Source organism: Athene noctua, chromosome 7 (genome assembly GCF_965140245.1).
Source record: "Athene noctua chromosome 7, bAthNoc1.hap1.1, whole genome shotgun sequence".
NCBI classification, from domain to species: Eukaryota; Metazoa; Chordata; class Aves; order Strigiformes; family Strigidae; genus Athene; species Athene noctua.
The window spans coordinates 14,298,092-14,312,116 of NC_134043.1; the positions used below are offsets into that span (position 1 = coordinate 14,298,092).

Below are 14,025 nucleotides of genomic sequence, written 5' to 3' on the forward strand. Positions count from 1 at the left end.
TGGACAGAAAGGGAAACCAAAAGAGGGTCTTCATTTTCTGCACAGTGCCATAGATGCACAAATGGCTTCAAAGATCTCTAGATAGGAGGTAGATACACCCCTGCCTAAAAGGTCAAATACCCTAACAAATTACTAAATTGGTTGACAGGAAAAAGACAAGTTACCTTTTTTCAGCATCCTCCTTTGTCAAATTAAAAGATACCATTAACGTTTAAATCCAACTAGTCCTACAGGAGTGAAAAAAAACCCTACACGTAGAACCATCATTTTCCTTTCTAGGTGTTGATGAAACCTGTATTACTGTTTATTACTAGCCAAGAAAAGTATTAAACAAATACAATTCCTTTCACTTTTCTAATCAGGCATGGCCAATATATTATTTGTCTGATTCTTTCAGATGTGTTTATGAACTTCTTTTCCTCTTACACCAGCTTACACCCAGTGAGAATTTGAAAAGCTAAGTTACAAGTATAAACACTTCAAAACAGAAGTTAATAGTAGAAAGAATTAAGAACATTGCTAGAGTGACATGATACGGATGCTGTATTATTAAACAAACGGCTCACAATGGTATTATGAGATGAGTCATAATGCCTGATGCCGTGAACATATTGCAGAAAAGAACAATAGCTGCTATCACCAGCTACGGAGAAACACAGAACACAATACCAGGAGCCCGACTGCTGACTGATCTAAACCAAGGGTTTTGTCTACAAGCCAACAGGATAAATTCACACCTGGTGCAAATGAGTGCAACTGAATGGAAGCTCATAGAGTTGCAGCATCTTCAGCTAGGCTCCGATATTGCACCAAAAGTGCTACAGGCTTTGCTCCATGCAGTCTTGCAGCCTGTTTATGACTGTAATTGACTGGGGAATTCCGATTTGGTCGGATTTTGAATCCGCTTTCCACAGGTGTGAGTGAGTAAATCTGGCCCTATATTAACACCAACAGATTTTTAAACCCAGGAAGTCACAGAGCACATCTGAATTGTTGTAGCGTTCAGCATTATCACAAGAAAGTCTGTTGGAGATGGAAAACTGGTGGCCATCAGCACACAAACTGGTTTGCTGTTCCTTTTGTTTTGTATATCTGGTAACTGGGGACTGCAACTGGTGATGCTGAAGAAAAAGATTACTGTAAGAGCTGGCACATTCACAAGCTCGACAGACAGAGCATAGAATCAAATCCTGGGGTGCACTTACAGCATGTGCTTCCCATAATTAAAAGTCTATTTGTGACACACAGAGTAGAAAAAGCTTTCATTTGGGGTAAAACTTAAACATAGCTTTAGTTTTTCTGCTTGATGCAGTAACCCAGTTTAAGGGGTTATGGTCTAGAAGCACGGCTCGCCAAGATTCACAAGCCTACAATTGTCGGGGGGGGGGGGGGGGGGGGGGCAGGGGAGAGGAGAAAATAGGAACAAAGTAAGGGGAATCTGCCCATAAAATGAAACATAGGGACTTGATTCATTGACACGTTGATAACATAGTGATTTAACCACTGTGATATGCAGCTAATATAAACAAAGCTGGCTTAAATCCTAAGTCTCTGTGACGATCACGTAGCTAATGAGAGACACCAGGGACAGAATCTTAGGTGGGCTCCACTCTGCCCAAGTGCCGCCCAGCAGCTCCCAGTATAGAAAGCATGGCCCAGTTCTGGATGAGTGACCATGGCACTATGGTATTCTGGCTCTCTCAGCTTTACAGCAGCACTGGGGACCCTGGCAGCTATCCTAAAGGCAGCCTTAAGGTTGCTCCGAACTGTGCTAAAGACCAAACCAGCTTCTGAACAATTTCAAAACACGGGTTGAGCAAAAGTGGTTTGTTGCGCTCTCTTGGATGTGGATCTGGCTGGAGCACAGCCACGTCTGAGGAGAGGCTGCCTTCTCCTCAGCCATCACAAGGGCACCTATGTACCACATACTTAACGCAGGACAACATACTTAGGATGAGGTACCCAAAAGTCAAGGAATCTACTCAAGAAAGTGGGTAGCTACGCTGCATTATCACCAATCTATCATGAAGATCCCCAAAATACGTTTTATTACAAAGGCATTAACATGGCAAAAGTTGATTTGCTTAAAGAAAGCCTTGCTCTTCTTGTCTCTGTGTTTACACATAAAGTGCACTCTCACCCATGCAAACATGCCACCCTGATCAAGCCAAACATACACAATGCACATAAGACATAAATAAATACTTATGAGTCACTGATAACCACCTCATAAATTACATGGTCTTACAAAGTATCACTGCTAAAGATAATTCATACAATTGGATACAAAATACATATATACGACTCTCATTAAGACAGATAAGAGTTGTTTGTTTCCTTTCATAAGAGCCCAAGGCCTTAATTTACAAGGTCTTGAATTATTTTTTTTAATGATTGGAGTCCCACAGCTGTGGGTCAGTTCCAAAATCTGACCCAAAAAAAAGTCCTAAGAGACCAAACCTGATTACAGAGAACATAGTGAATAGAAGGTGGGACAGGGGGGTCCAGAGGCCAAGAGCCCAGTCTACTCCAGCTCGCAGGAGCCAATTCTGGCAGCATTTATAACCTTTCATCCTCAAATGGATGCCCCGTGAGCATCCATCCCTCCTACCTTGCTCCTGCTGCGCTGCCCAGGACCGGCTTCCCCATCACCCAAGCAAGTTGCTAAGCTCTGGCCGCAGGAAAGCACAGCCACTGCAGCTCTTCCACGGCTTGTGACAAACTCTTCTGCAGGAACAGACACGAACCACTCCATCCAACAAAGCAAAGAGGGACAAGATCAGCCCTGCAGCCTCCACTTGGGCAAAACCTAAATGCCACTTTGGTACCACTTGACTGACACAGCCCAAACACGGCGTGTTTGTTTTGCTGACACGTAGGTTTAAGTTTGCTCCCCAGCCACATCTTCTTTCCCCTTGGATACAATAGCCATCTTCATAGCACTTATTATAACATATTGCAGCAATAATGTGCAATTATCCTCAAAAACAAAGCAAAAGCTCAAGATAAAAATAACAAGCACTGAGCACACTTACCAGCTGGAGAAAGGCAGCAAGGCAGCGCTAGCTGCAGCCCTAAAATGGCTGTGCTGTAGTAGGCTGCAGCTGCCTCTCCCAGCCTGATTTCAAAGGCCAGTCTGCAGGAAAACACTGGGAGGTAAACACTTTCCAAAAGCAGATCCAAAGTGAGAAGGAGATGCAGCAGCCGGGCTCTGCAGAGCTATCATTAGGTAGAGATGTGCCTCACCTGGGGTCTGCGCACTGTGCAGCTGGAGTCAATGCTTGCATTTGGGCCGGGCAATTGAAATGCTCAGCACCTGGGAGGGCTGATCCTTTCATTAGGAGAGGTCCATCAGGTGGCCTGCAACCACAGCTCTCATCCTGGGTCTGCATTGATGGTGATGTCTGACTTAAGGAAATCGATATACTTGGGCTTTGTTCTTGCCCTTTTTTCTGTTTTGCTGGATATGCTTACTTTGACTTTGCCCACTGCAGACCCCTTTGCTGACCCCTTCTATTTCCAAGCTTCCATAACAGTGTACCCTGGAAGAAGATTATAGTGGGGGACAAAAATTTCAAGTACCAAATAGAGGCATCTTATGAATTAATAAAATTATTATCTTAAAATTCTCAGCAGCAGATCACAAAGATGGCAAATCTGATCGAGTATAAGGAAGCCGTATGTATATCTCAGGTCTCTGATGGCTTCAAAGACTCTCAGGTTATATGGCATGTGTGTAAAAGCTTGACATCTCTGCTTCATACAAGGAAGACTGGTTAGAGCTACACACATTCAAGGAGGGCCTCTGTTGAACAGAATTGGCCAAATCAGATTAAAAACCCAATATCTATGATGAAGGCTGCAAGCTGCCTGCTCAGAGAAGTTCTACTGATGTGAACCAGAAGTTCCTTGCATGTGGTCAGGCCCTAAATTTGATACTGGAATTTAAAAACAAATTAAGATTCCCAAGTAATATTGGCTTCTTTTTTTTTTTCCAGAGTAAAAGATTTTACAGCATGGAATGCTATATGCAGTGGTTACATGAGTCCAAGTAATTGTACCAATTATATAATTTGATATAATTGCACTAATTACATAAACACATAATAATGAAATATAAGTTATTCCAAGAGCTAAACTGGAAGAACATTAAAGAACCTAAATCTGCTCCCACTTATTCTAGTACAAATCAGAAACAATTCCCCTGAAATCAATGAAGTTACCCAAATAAAATTGGCCCCTACCATTACAAGCAGTCAGGTAAATCCAGCTTTTGGTTCAAGGGTACTGACTGGGCAAGCAAATGAAAGCTACTAAATGAAGATTGCTAATTCCTGGCCAAATTCCAGTGTATGCAGGGAGAATCTCCTTGTGTTCATGACCAGATGAGGTGTCTTCTCCTCTGTTCTGATCTCTCATGCAACATCTGTGGGTTTTGCTAAATCTAATCTAAGGAAAACAAAAAAAAATTTTTTTAGAAATACTGAGAATGAGCTGGGCCCAATCAGGATTTCAAGAAAAACAGATCGAGGTGTTTCTTTAGTTATATTGGTGCGAGCCTGAGTTACATCTGCAGACTTTAGGGGAGCTACTGCAGACTGACACCAGTATTAACAGAAACAGATTCTCCTCTTAGACAGAAAATTGTATTCCTAATCCATTTTGCAAAATGGTCTTCAACCATTCACAGCAGAAACCCATCCAAACAAATATTATTCTTAAGAAGGATTCATTCAGTGAGGGGTTTCCCTTTTCTCCCATGTCAGGGGAGTGCAGCAATTAGTTTCAGCTGCTGATTTCATCTCTCACAAGTAACAAAGCAAAGCAGGTGAGAGCTGGCAATTTTGGAGCAGGTGTCTGTTACGTGTGGAAATACGTGATGCATGCAGAGTTAATCCACCAAGTGTTCTACCACATCGTGACAGTCACCCTGTTCACACCATCCTCATTAACGCCAGTGGGAGGTTGAGGTACCAGAACTGGGGTTTTACCCGTGTTAGAATACATTAAAGGAAGAATATCTTCCAGCTGCAGAGATTGATTCTGCCGCATGATAGAAGACAGTGATTTAACATTTACAACACCAAATTCAAAGACCATCAGAGACAAGAGAGAGGCACCTCAGGGTGGGTATGGACCTGACCCAGCTGGTTTTTTAGGTACAGTATCTAACCTGGCATAAGGCAATGAAACTGAATGCTCAGTGTTATGAAGATGGTAATGACATGAGAAAATAAACCCCAAAATTTTCAAAAAGCAGCCATCAAGCTTGAGCATTTAATTTTTCATTTTTCCTGATTTTAAAAAGGCAGGAGGTAGAAGATGCAAAAAGTGGAATTCCTGCAGCCCTCTGCAGAAACCTGGCAGGAGCAGTAGCCTTGTCACATCTGAAAAATCAAGTTCAAACTGTCTCTGATTGGTCCCACAAAATTAAAGACCTTTTAAGTTTTATTTCATTTTAGCTTTAGAAATCTGTGTGACAGGTTGCTGTTAGCACCAGGACTTGGGAATACCTCACTATCTGCAGCGTGCCCAGAGCAGTGAGTGACTCCACGTTGCAGAAAACTCAACTGCATGTTCTGTTCAGATCTGTTGCCAGAAACTGCTTCACACAAAATAAAAGGACCTGGGAACCTGGACTATGATCCAGCTCTTCCCACTGCCTGATGATGTCCCTCTCATGGTACCAATTCATGCTCTTTGTGTTTCTATTTTTGCCCCATGAATTTCAGGGCCATAGCTGCAAATGGGGAGCAAGGAAGGCAGGGGAAGAAAGCTGTGAAAGCTTTTTACCAAGAAAAGGGGTGTTCTTTGCAGGCCTTTTTGAAAGAGTTCAGGATCCCAGGCTCACCTGTGGGTTTGCAGTGGGATGCAGAGCACAGCCCATTTCTGCCCCTCTCTCCTGGCCAGCCCAAGCTCACGGCATCCTGGCTGCCAGCAGCTCCCAACTCCCCAGGGCTGCAGGTCCAAATCCCATGCTGAGACATCCTGCTCTTCTTTTGGGACAGCACAGGAGTCCCAGTGTCCAATGCAGGGCTTGGCTTCAACCTCAGAAACCTAACACTTTCAATTAAGAACAAAATCAAACCAGACCCAGCCTCCAGGGCCTTGCATTTCCATGGGCAAGATTTCTTAATACATCCCATTTTTAAAAGTGCAGCCCAGTCTGATTCATAACGACAGTGTCATATTAGGTCAAATGTGCCTTCAGACTGAAGGGGTGTGTATTTGCCACTGATTTCAAGGGGAATTTATTGAACTTGTCAGCAGCACAGCTGACCCAGGGAACAAAGACGGGGAGAAGGCTGCTAAGAGATGGAGCAGGAACAGCAAGCGGTGGTTTTGACAACAAACGTGCAGTTTGAGGTGGTGAGAAAGCTATGAAGTATTCAAAAAATTTGGTCTGGGGGACAAAGTTCTGTGCAGCAGGTTGTTGACACAGCCACAGCAAATTGCTCTTAGAGGTCTCCCGAAACAAAGCCGTTTAACCCCAGTGTCTGGCTTTGGGGAGGGATGGGCAGAGCTACGCTTGAATGTGAATTGTAACTAGAACCCATCATTAGTTGCATGAACTTGCTTCTTCAACACTTTCCAGGTCTCGGGGTCAGATTTAACGTTTGCTAAGTCAACAGAGGTCCTTCTGTCAGCTTCAGCTGGCATTTGCTCAGGTCTCCAGGAGGAAGAATTTATCTGTGAAGATCAATGAAATCAATATCTGCATATATGCGCAGCTGACAAGAATTTCTATGAGTATTTGTGAACATTTTGGGGTTTTGTTAGTAAAGGCTATGTATTTTACTCAAAAAACGCCCCCACCTTTCCTTAGTGCCAGCTAATTAAAAAAAAAAAAAAAAAAAGTTCATCACACAGTATTGACCTCTTTTTCCTGGAAGTGCTTTCCACGTTATTTTTTTTACTTCTTGTAACCGATCAGGGAGTGACCTAGACAAGAAGTTACATTCTTACACAGCAGGTGAACCAGGAACTTGCTGTAAATGACCTGCAGGTATGCGGAACAGCGCCATTCCTGTGCCCAGAGACCCTGCACTGATGCAGATAGAAAGAAGCAGATGCTTACATGTATAGACGGCAATAAAACCAGAGTGTAACATTTTTAGGATCGCAGCTGAGCTCTCAGACAAGGCTTTCTGCAATGACTAATACGAATACGGTCTAATGCGACAGTTCACTGTCTGCAGCCGCATTCAGTCATGAAAGTAAGCGAGTCCCTCCAGATGTTACACACTGAAAAAGAAAAAAAAAAAAAAGCACATCCAGTTTTCAATCTTTTTTATTTATTTAAACTGTACACAAATGTAAAATACTTCAACAGCAAATCTAAGTGAAAATTGTTTGGTTTAAATTATTATGGAACAGAACCTAAAAGGAACTTTATTAAATAAACATAAAAATTGGATTTAAAGGATGCACATATTGTAATGTATTCTACAATAGTAATTTTTTTTTTCACTCTACCTTCCATGTGCGTATGGTATAGAAAAGACACTGAATAGAACAAACAGAATCCATTTTTGTACCCTGAAACAATTGGTAGGCCTCGTGAGGGATTGCTCAGTATGACTACATGATATATGATGGCTTTGCCATCTCATAAAAATTATAACTAATATGTTGGCCTCTTTGGTTCCAAAATTTATGTATAATACATTTAACTGTATTCATTTTTTGCTGCTATAAAAATAACATTTTTTTCAAATGGCAGTTTTTTGACTAATCATGCAACTAAATCAGTGCAAACATTAAAAGCAATCATTCGCTTTAAAAAAGAAGCAAAAGATTTAATTTCAAGTATAAAAAAATATAAAAAAGTCATATCGTAAGTCCAGTTTTGTCTAGTATGGGTCAACACTTTAAATTGCATAGCTCATGCGGCACCTGTTTACCTAGATAGTGAGCAAAGATAAGTGCACTATCAAGTACCACTTTTCAAGGCATTGAAATTTGCAAGTGCTATTATACGTGCATTCAAGCAGTTTGCAAGTGCTATGCTGTATCATTATTTTCTGATCTTTATGGCCATCCTCGACACCTCCTGGTAAGGAAATTGAAAGCACTCTCCTCTCTCCTCCTTTCCAAGACTTGTTAAAATGTTCCTCGCCTGTTACTAAACGCACTGCATTTTTCAGAACGTCTCCACTTTGTTACTGTCACTCCTCTTTAGGGTTCATTGGTTTAGCTGTGGTGGCAGTTGCTTGTTTGCCCGTCCCCCACGTGCGTGTCCTTGATGAGTCCCCCATTGAAGAACACAGATTGCAACTTTGACTTTTCATTCTCCAAACAGTGAGAGATGCCAACACAGTCCAGACATGGTATCGGATCCCCTTTTCCGAGACACGGCAGGTGTAGCCATCCACAGGTTGCTAGTGGGCAGTTAAAGCATCGGATCACGCCAGCCCAGTTTGTGACTTCGCAATGGGCAGATGTTAGAAATACAGCAGTTGCTTATGCATCTGTCCCCTTTTCTCTCTCTCTCTCTCTCTGATGGTACCACACAATTCCTTACTGGAAGTGCTGTAGGAAGATGTAGGGTATCTGTGATGTTTACATTTAGATAAATTTAAATTAAGAGGAAGTGATCATCTCCCAAGGCAGGTGTCCTGCAGCTTCCCATTAGACCTAAGAGGTGACGGTTGACTTTTTTTTTTTTCTTTTTTTTTTAATAATTTTCTAAGTTTGGTCATTTCGACACCTGTGTGCAAGAATACGTCATGTTCTCGCAGTCTGTGCTTTTGCCTGAGCAAAGGGAGCTCATCTTGGTCTGGCTTTGCCGGCAGGCGGGGAAACAGCTGCTCAGCCGTTCACTCGTACTGGCAGGCATTTAGGTCCGTCGTCACTGGTCACTGACTTTCTGTGCTCATGTACCTTTTCTGAGCTGCCTCGTGTGTGTGTGTGTCTGTCTGTGTGTGTGTGTGTGTATGAGTGCGTGTTTGTGTGCGTGTCCACGTTACGTGTGTATGTGTGTGTCTTTAAGATATTTCATAACATTAACTTATAAGTGGTAGAATATATAAGTGTCCAAGATCCACAAACTGCCACTGTCCTGACACCAAAGTGAAATGATTTTTTTTCTTTTTTTTCTTTTTTTTTTTTTTTTTGTCAAACTTTTCCACAGTGACTTTCCAACACTGATGCCTGGATACACAGTGAAACTTCCTCCAACACCATCTCGTACGGGAATGTTTTTTTTCTCTCTCTCTCTCTCTCCCCCCCCCACTCTTTCTCGCTCTCTCTCCCCCCCCAAAACACACCTTAAATCAAGCACAACCACATTCTTCCACAATCATATTGGGAACGTCCCTTTTCACAATGTTATATTCATCATCAAAGTACAGCATTGACATTGTGCTAAGTTTGGTTGGAATGCAACAGGAGTTCACGGTGCCCGGGTTCAGCCCCCGCATTCGGTACTGATTCACGACGGCGGTGTGAAAGGAGGAAGCCGACCCCGGGACGCCGGCCAAGTAGGCCGGGCAGCTCCCTTCACAGTAATTCCCATAGTAACCTGATGGTGCTATGATCCAGTCATTCCACCCAATGAGTCTAAAGTCAATGTAAAACTGTTGCCTGCAACATAGATTGGTCCTGCCATCGCACTCCAGGCCTCTTTTCCGGATCCTGTGTTTGTTATCGGCGAGGCGGGCTTGCACCACTAAAAAAGGCCGGTGGGATTCCTCCCCGGGGTCCACATAAATTGGCAGCACTGAATACTCTTCACAGCCCTCACATTGAACATCCAAGTTCAGTCTCCTTTCTCCTCTCTCAAACAGAGCCTGGATCGCCTCTGTCATGGGAAAAGTGTGCCAACCACTTCTTTTGAGATCAACTTTCTTTTCAACCACATTCCACTTGTTGCTAGTGTCCGGGTCTTGGAAATAGACTTTGACTCTTACTTTTCGCCTGCTGCCTTTCTCTAAGACATATGGAAGCAGCTTCAAGTAAAGCCACAGGCTGGCTTGAACGACAAACAAGTTCTGGTTCCCTTCATTCGAGATGAAGAAATAGAGGCGGACTCTAGATGAGGCCAGATCGTCTGCAAGATAAGGAGAGATCAGCAAGATTAAGTCAAAAAGGAAAAACGTTAGCCTGTGTGCCATTCTGGACTCAGGGACAATGCTAGAGCACAGCAGATCGGCTGTGCCGGCCAGAAGGCATGCACTGAATCAGATATCCCCAATTTGCAATCAAAATGAATCGAAAAGGGACTTCCCACAGCAACGTTCATCATCGGGCTGTGGTCAGATGTGTCAGATCCACAGACACCAGAAGAGCTCTTCAGAATATAGGGTTTTTTCCAGCCAGCCACCTTTAGAGACGCTACAGCAGCACCTTGAAAAGACCGGCACTCGGACTCTGCTATCTCATCAGTTTAAGAATAGTTTTAACTTTCAGCTACCTGCCAATTCTTGCAGGGAGAGCCCTTTCAATAACCACTGAAATGCCAATGCCAAAGCAGGGATTTTGTTTCGATTTTCACATATTCTCATCGCGGTTTAGCAGAGAGGATTCATGAGACGGAGGGGAAAATATTTCAGCAATGTGCCTGCTTGTCCAAAAGATCAAGCTAACCCCCCCTCAGTCTGGTAGAATATCTGCTATTATTAATCGTTTCGATCTCTGCCTTTCTCCCTCGAAATGATAAACTCCCATACAAGGCGAGGCAGTGAAGCGCTTGCTCTCACTGTAACGCTGTTCCTGGCTGTTCTCAATACACTTTTCAATAACACCAGAATTAAAGGAGCTAAATTGTCACGGAAAGCCAAATGTCACCAAATGTCTGACATAACCCCTTATTTGTAAACAAAAGAGCCTGCTGCATGAAATATTTCAGAAATACCAGGGGCCCTCCTGCAATTTTGTACTATAAGTCCTAACTAAATTTGGTGTAGGTGATAAATGTGCAAACTGGCCTTTACGGCGGAGACTGTAATTCTGGTCCGTGCATCAAAGCCTCCCAACCGCTATTTAAAATTATTGCTGGAAAGGGATTTTCTCATCTTCCCTTATCTGTTTCACTTCTTTCTGTACAGCGCCACACGTAGATTTTTCTTCCTTTTCTTTTCCTAAGAATCTTTATTATTTTTGTCAATGAATGTTTTTTTTTTTTTGCGTAGTCAGTGTCTTCATTTGTTACCCTAGATGCCTTTCAAATGTGCCTCCAGGGCCCATTTGGTACCTTGTAATATTTCAGTGACAAAAATTTTCACTGTGTTTGTCTATGTTTTACATAAAGTCGATTCTGGAAGTGTTACAAAAGCCAGCGATTGATTGAATACCAAAGGGAAGTACAAGCCCACCCCGGATCTCCCAACAACAGCCTATTAAAAAAACAACAAACCCCAAAATGTATGCTAACAAAGCCTTTCACCTGTTAGTAAATACACAACTTCTTTATAAACTGTGGTGACAGTGACAGAAAAAGAACAGCTACGGTGTTGCTGCACCGATCCACATCACTTGTGTTGTGTGAGATTGTGTGTGCCCATAAATTTTGTATGTGAATATAACAAGCATATGTATAATGCAACAGATCCCATAGATACTGTAAATGTATATGCCTTTGGTAAGTGGGAGGGTAGATAAAGAAGATGAGTGGGCAGTATACAGGATAGAAAGAGATTTATTTTGTGGACAAATGATATATAGATGCCACGGGAAGATAGAGAGAGAAAAAAAACCTAACTGAGCGATAGAGCGATGAAGGAAAGGAGAGATGGGCAGATAGACAAGAGAGAGATAATTCGCAGAGTGATGGTGTTAGAGCCAGATGTGCAAAGTTCACAGGCACAGTGGTTGCCTGGATAAACTGCTGGAAAGCTGCGCTGAAGGGATTCAGTGACACATAACTGCAATGGCTGGACAGGACTGAGATGGCTGGTACCGTGGGGACGGATGGCACAGTTAGTAAATGGACTGACGGACAGAGAGGAGACAGACACGCTCGGTAGGAGGCTGCAAGCAGTGGACAAACAGACAAGGCCAACGCTACGAATGAAAGCTAAATAAATGAGAAACGAACGGACGGGCGAAATGCAAGCCTCAACAGACAGATGCATGCAGTGAACCAGATGAACGTGCAGGGCAGACAGACGAGGCGAGGGATGCAAGAGATGGAGCGGGACAGGCGGAGGGGGGACAGTGGGACCCACGGGGACCGAGGCACGCCACGGTGCAGCTGGAAGGACCGCCGGAGGGGAGCCGGGGGGCACGGAGGCTGCGGAGGGATGGAGGGACACGGCGAGGGGAGCCGCAGGGTGCGACCCGGGGAGCATCCCGGGCACAGGGGCACCCGCAGGGAGGGCGGGCAGGGCAGATGAGAGGACGAGGCGGAAGGGGCACGCGGGTGAGTCCGGTGCTTGCAGCAGGCAGGAGGGCAGGCAGGGCGCACAGGGGGGCAGGCAAGGGCGGTCAGAGGAGCTGCCAGGGGTCAGGCAGGGGGACAGCGCCGGCGGGCAGGAGGACGGGCAGGGCGAGCGGGCGGGCTGACAGGGGTCGAGCAAGGGGGACTGACAGCCAGGGGCGAGGCAGGCCGGGCAGGGAGAGCGGCGGGGCGGGGGGCCGAGGCCAGGCCGGGCAGGGGAGAGCGGGCGGCAGGGGCGCGGGGCCGGGCGGCGCCCACCTGTCTCGGCGAAGCTGATGATCTCGGAGACGGGGTCGTGGGCCGGGGGCCCGGCGCTCGCCTGCCCGTCCAGGCTGGGGATCTCCACGCGGCCGTCCTCCCGCACCTTGCCGGCGTGCAGCTTGCGCAGCGCCGTGACCATGGCCGCCTTGGGCACGGCGTGCGTGATGTTGGGCCGGTCCCGCATCTGCAGCCGGCTCAGGATGTGCCTCTTCACCGCCTCCAGGAAATCCCCGTCCACCTTGCCCGGCTCCTCGGGCCGCCGGAAGCCGCAGGAGGTGCATGTGTCCTGCGGGGAGCCGCCGGCGGGGGCCGGCGGGGTCGGGGTGGCCGCGGCGCCCAGCAGGAGCAGCCCGCAGGCCAGCAGCGCGGCCAGCACCCCCCGGCGAGCCGCCCCGTCCATGGCGGAGGAGCGGGGGGCCGAGCTGGGGGCCGCCCCGAAGCGCCGCAGGGAGCCCGTCTGCAGGCAGCGCCGCTCCGTGCGCTCCGCGGCGCGGAGGGGGCGGTGGCAGCCAAGCTGGGGGGCCGCAACCGCTCCGCGCAGGGGGGGAGCCGCGGCGGAGGGAGGGGGCGCCCGGGGAAGCGGCGTGTGCCGCCGGGGAGGCGGAGGGGGGAGGCTGCACACGCAGGCACCGAGGGCGAAGTTGGCGGGGGGGGGGGTTGGGGGGTGGGGGGGGTGGGGGGGCAGCAGGCTTGGCGTGCACGGAGAGCCCGGCTCCACGGGGGAGGGGGACGGCAGCAGGTGAGGGGGTGGCTGCGGAGCCCGGGGAGGAGGGAGGGGGAGCGGGGAGCGAGCCGGAGGTGCGAGGGGAGCCGGGGAGCAGGGGGGGGAGGCGGCGCCGCGCTGCCCCGGTGCCCCGCGCCGCTTCAGAGGGGCATCCCCGGGCGCAGCCGCTCCTGGTCCATCGCTCGCTTCGGCAGGTCCGGGCGGGCCGCGGAGGAGAGGAGATCTTTAGTCCAGCGTCATTGAGGGGGGTCAGGGAGATAAACGAGGCAGATTTATATACAATCCAATTTATAGCCTGGAGGGGGGGGGGGGGAGAAATGCCACTTGTACCCCCCCGCCCACTCCGCCCCCGCAAGACAACAATCCACAGGCCGTGGGTGCAGGTCTCTGAGCAGGTCGGCTCCGCGCCGCTCGCTTGTCCCCCTTCAGCGCCCGCTGCTTCTCATCGTGCCATCAAAGTTGACCCGGAGCATAGCTGGGGAGGGGGCCGGGGACGGCGGGGAGGGGGACGCGGCTGGCAGCTCCGCGGTTGCGAGTCTTCTCCCCCCACCGCCCCGTTTCTAATTAGCGAGATGCTTTTATTTTCAAAGCAGCGCGGAGGGTCCGGAGTCCGGCGAGGATGCTGCGGCGGCGCCCGACGCGGCCCCCCCCCGCTGCGGGC

The 14,025-nt window shown here is 47.3% G+C and overlaps 1 protein-coding gene across 1 annotated transcript; it reads right to left on the minus strand.

Annotated features, from left to right (window-relative positions):
* Positions 1–7,337: 7,337 nt before the first annotated feature.
* Positions 7,338–13,228, minus strand: INHBB (inhibin subunit beta B). Its single transcript, XM_074910520.1, has 2 exons — positions 12,638–13,228; positions 7,338–10,051 (listed from the first exon to the last, which is right to left on the minus strand). The coding sequence occupies exons 1-2, from the start codon at positions 13,038–13,040 to the stop codon at positions 9,276–9,278; spliced, it is 1,179 nt and encodes a 392-aa protein (XP_074766621.1). The 5' UTR covers positions 13,041–13,228; the 3' UTR covers positions 7,338–9,275.
* Positions 13,229–14,025: the final 797 nt, after the last annotated feature.

Excerpts from the sequence above, each read along its gene's own strand:
- INHBB (XM_074910520.1), bottom strand. The coding sequence starts at position 13,040 with ATGGACGGGGCGGCTCGCCGGGGGGTGCTGGCCGCGCTGCTGGCCTGC. Across the intron at positions 10,052-12,637 it reads CATCAGCTTCGCCGAGACAG|ACGATCTGGCCTCATCTAGA; the intron begins GTGGGCGCCGCC and ends CTTATCTTGCAG.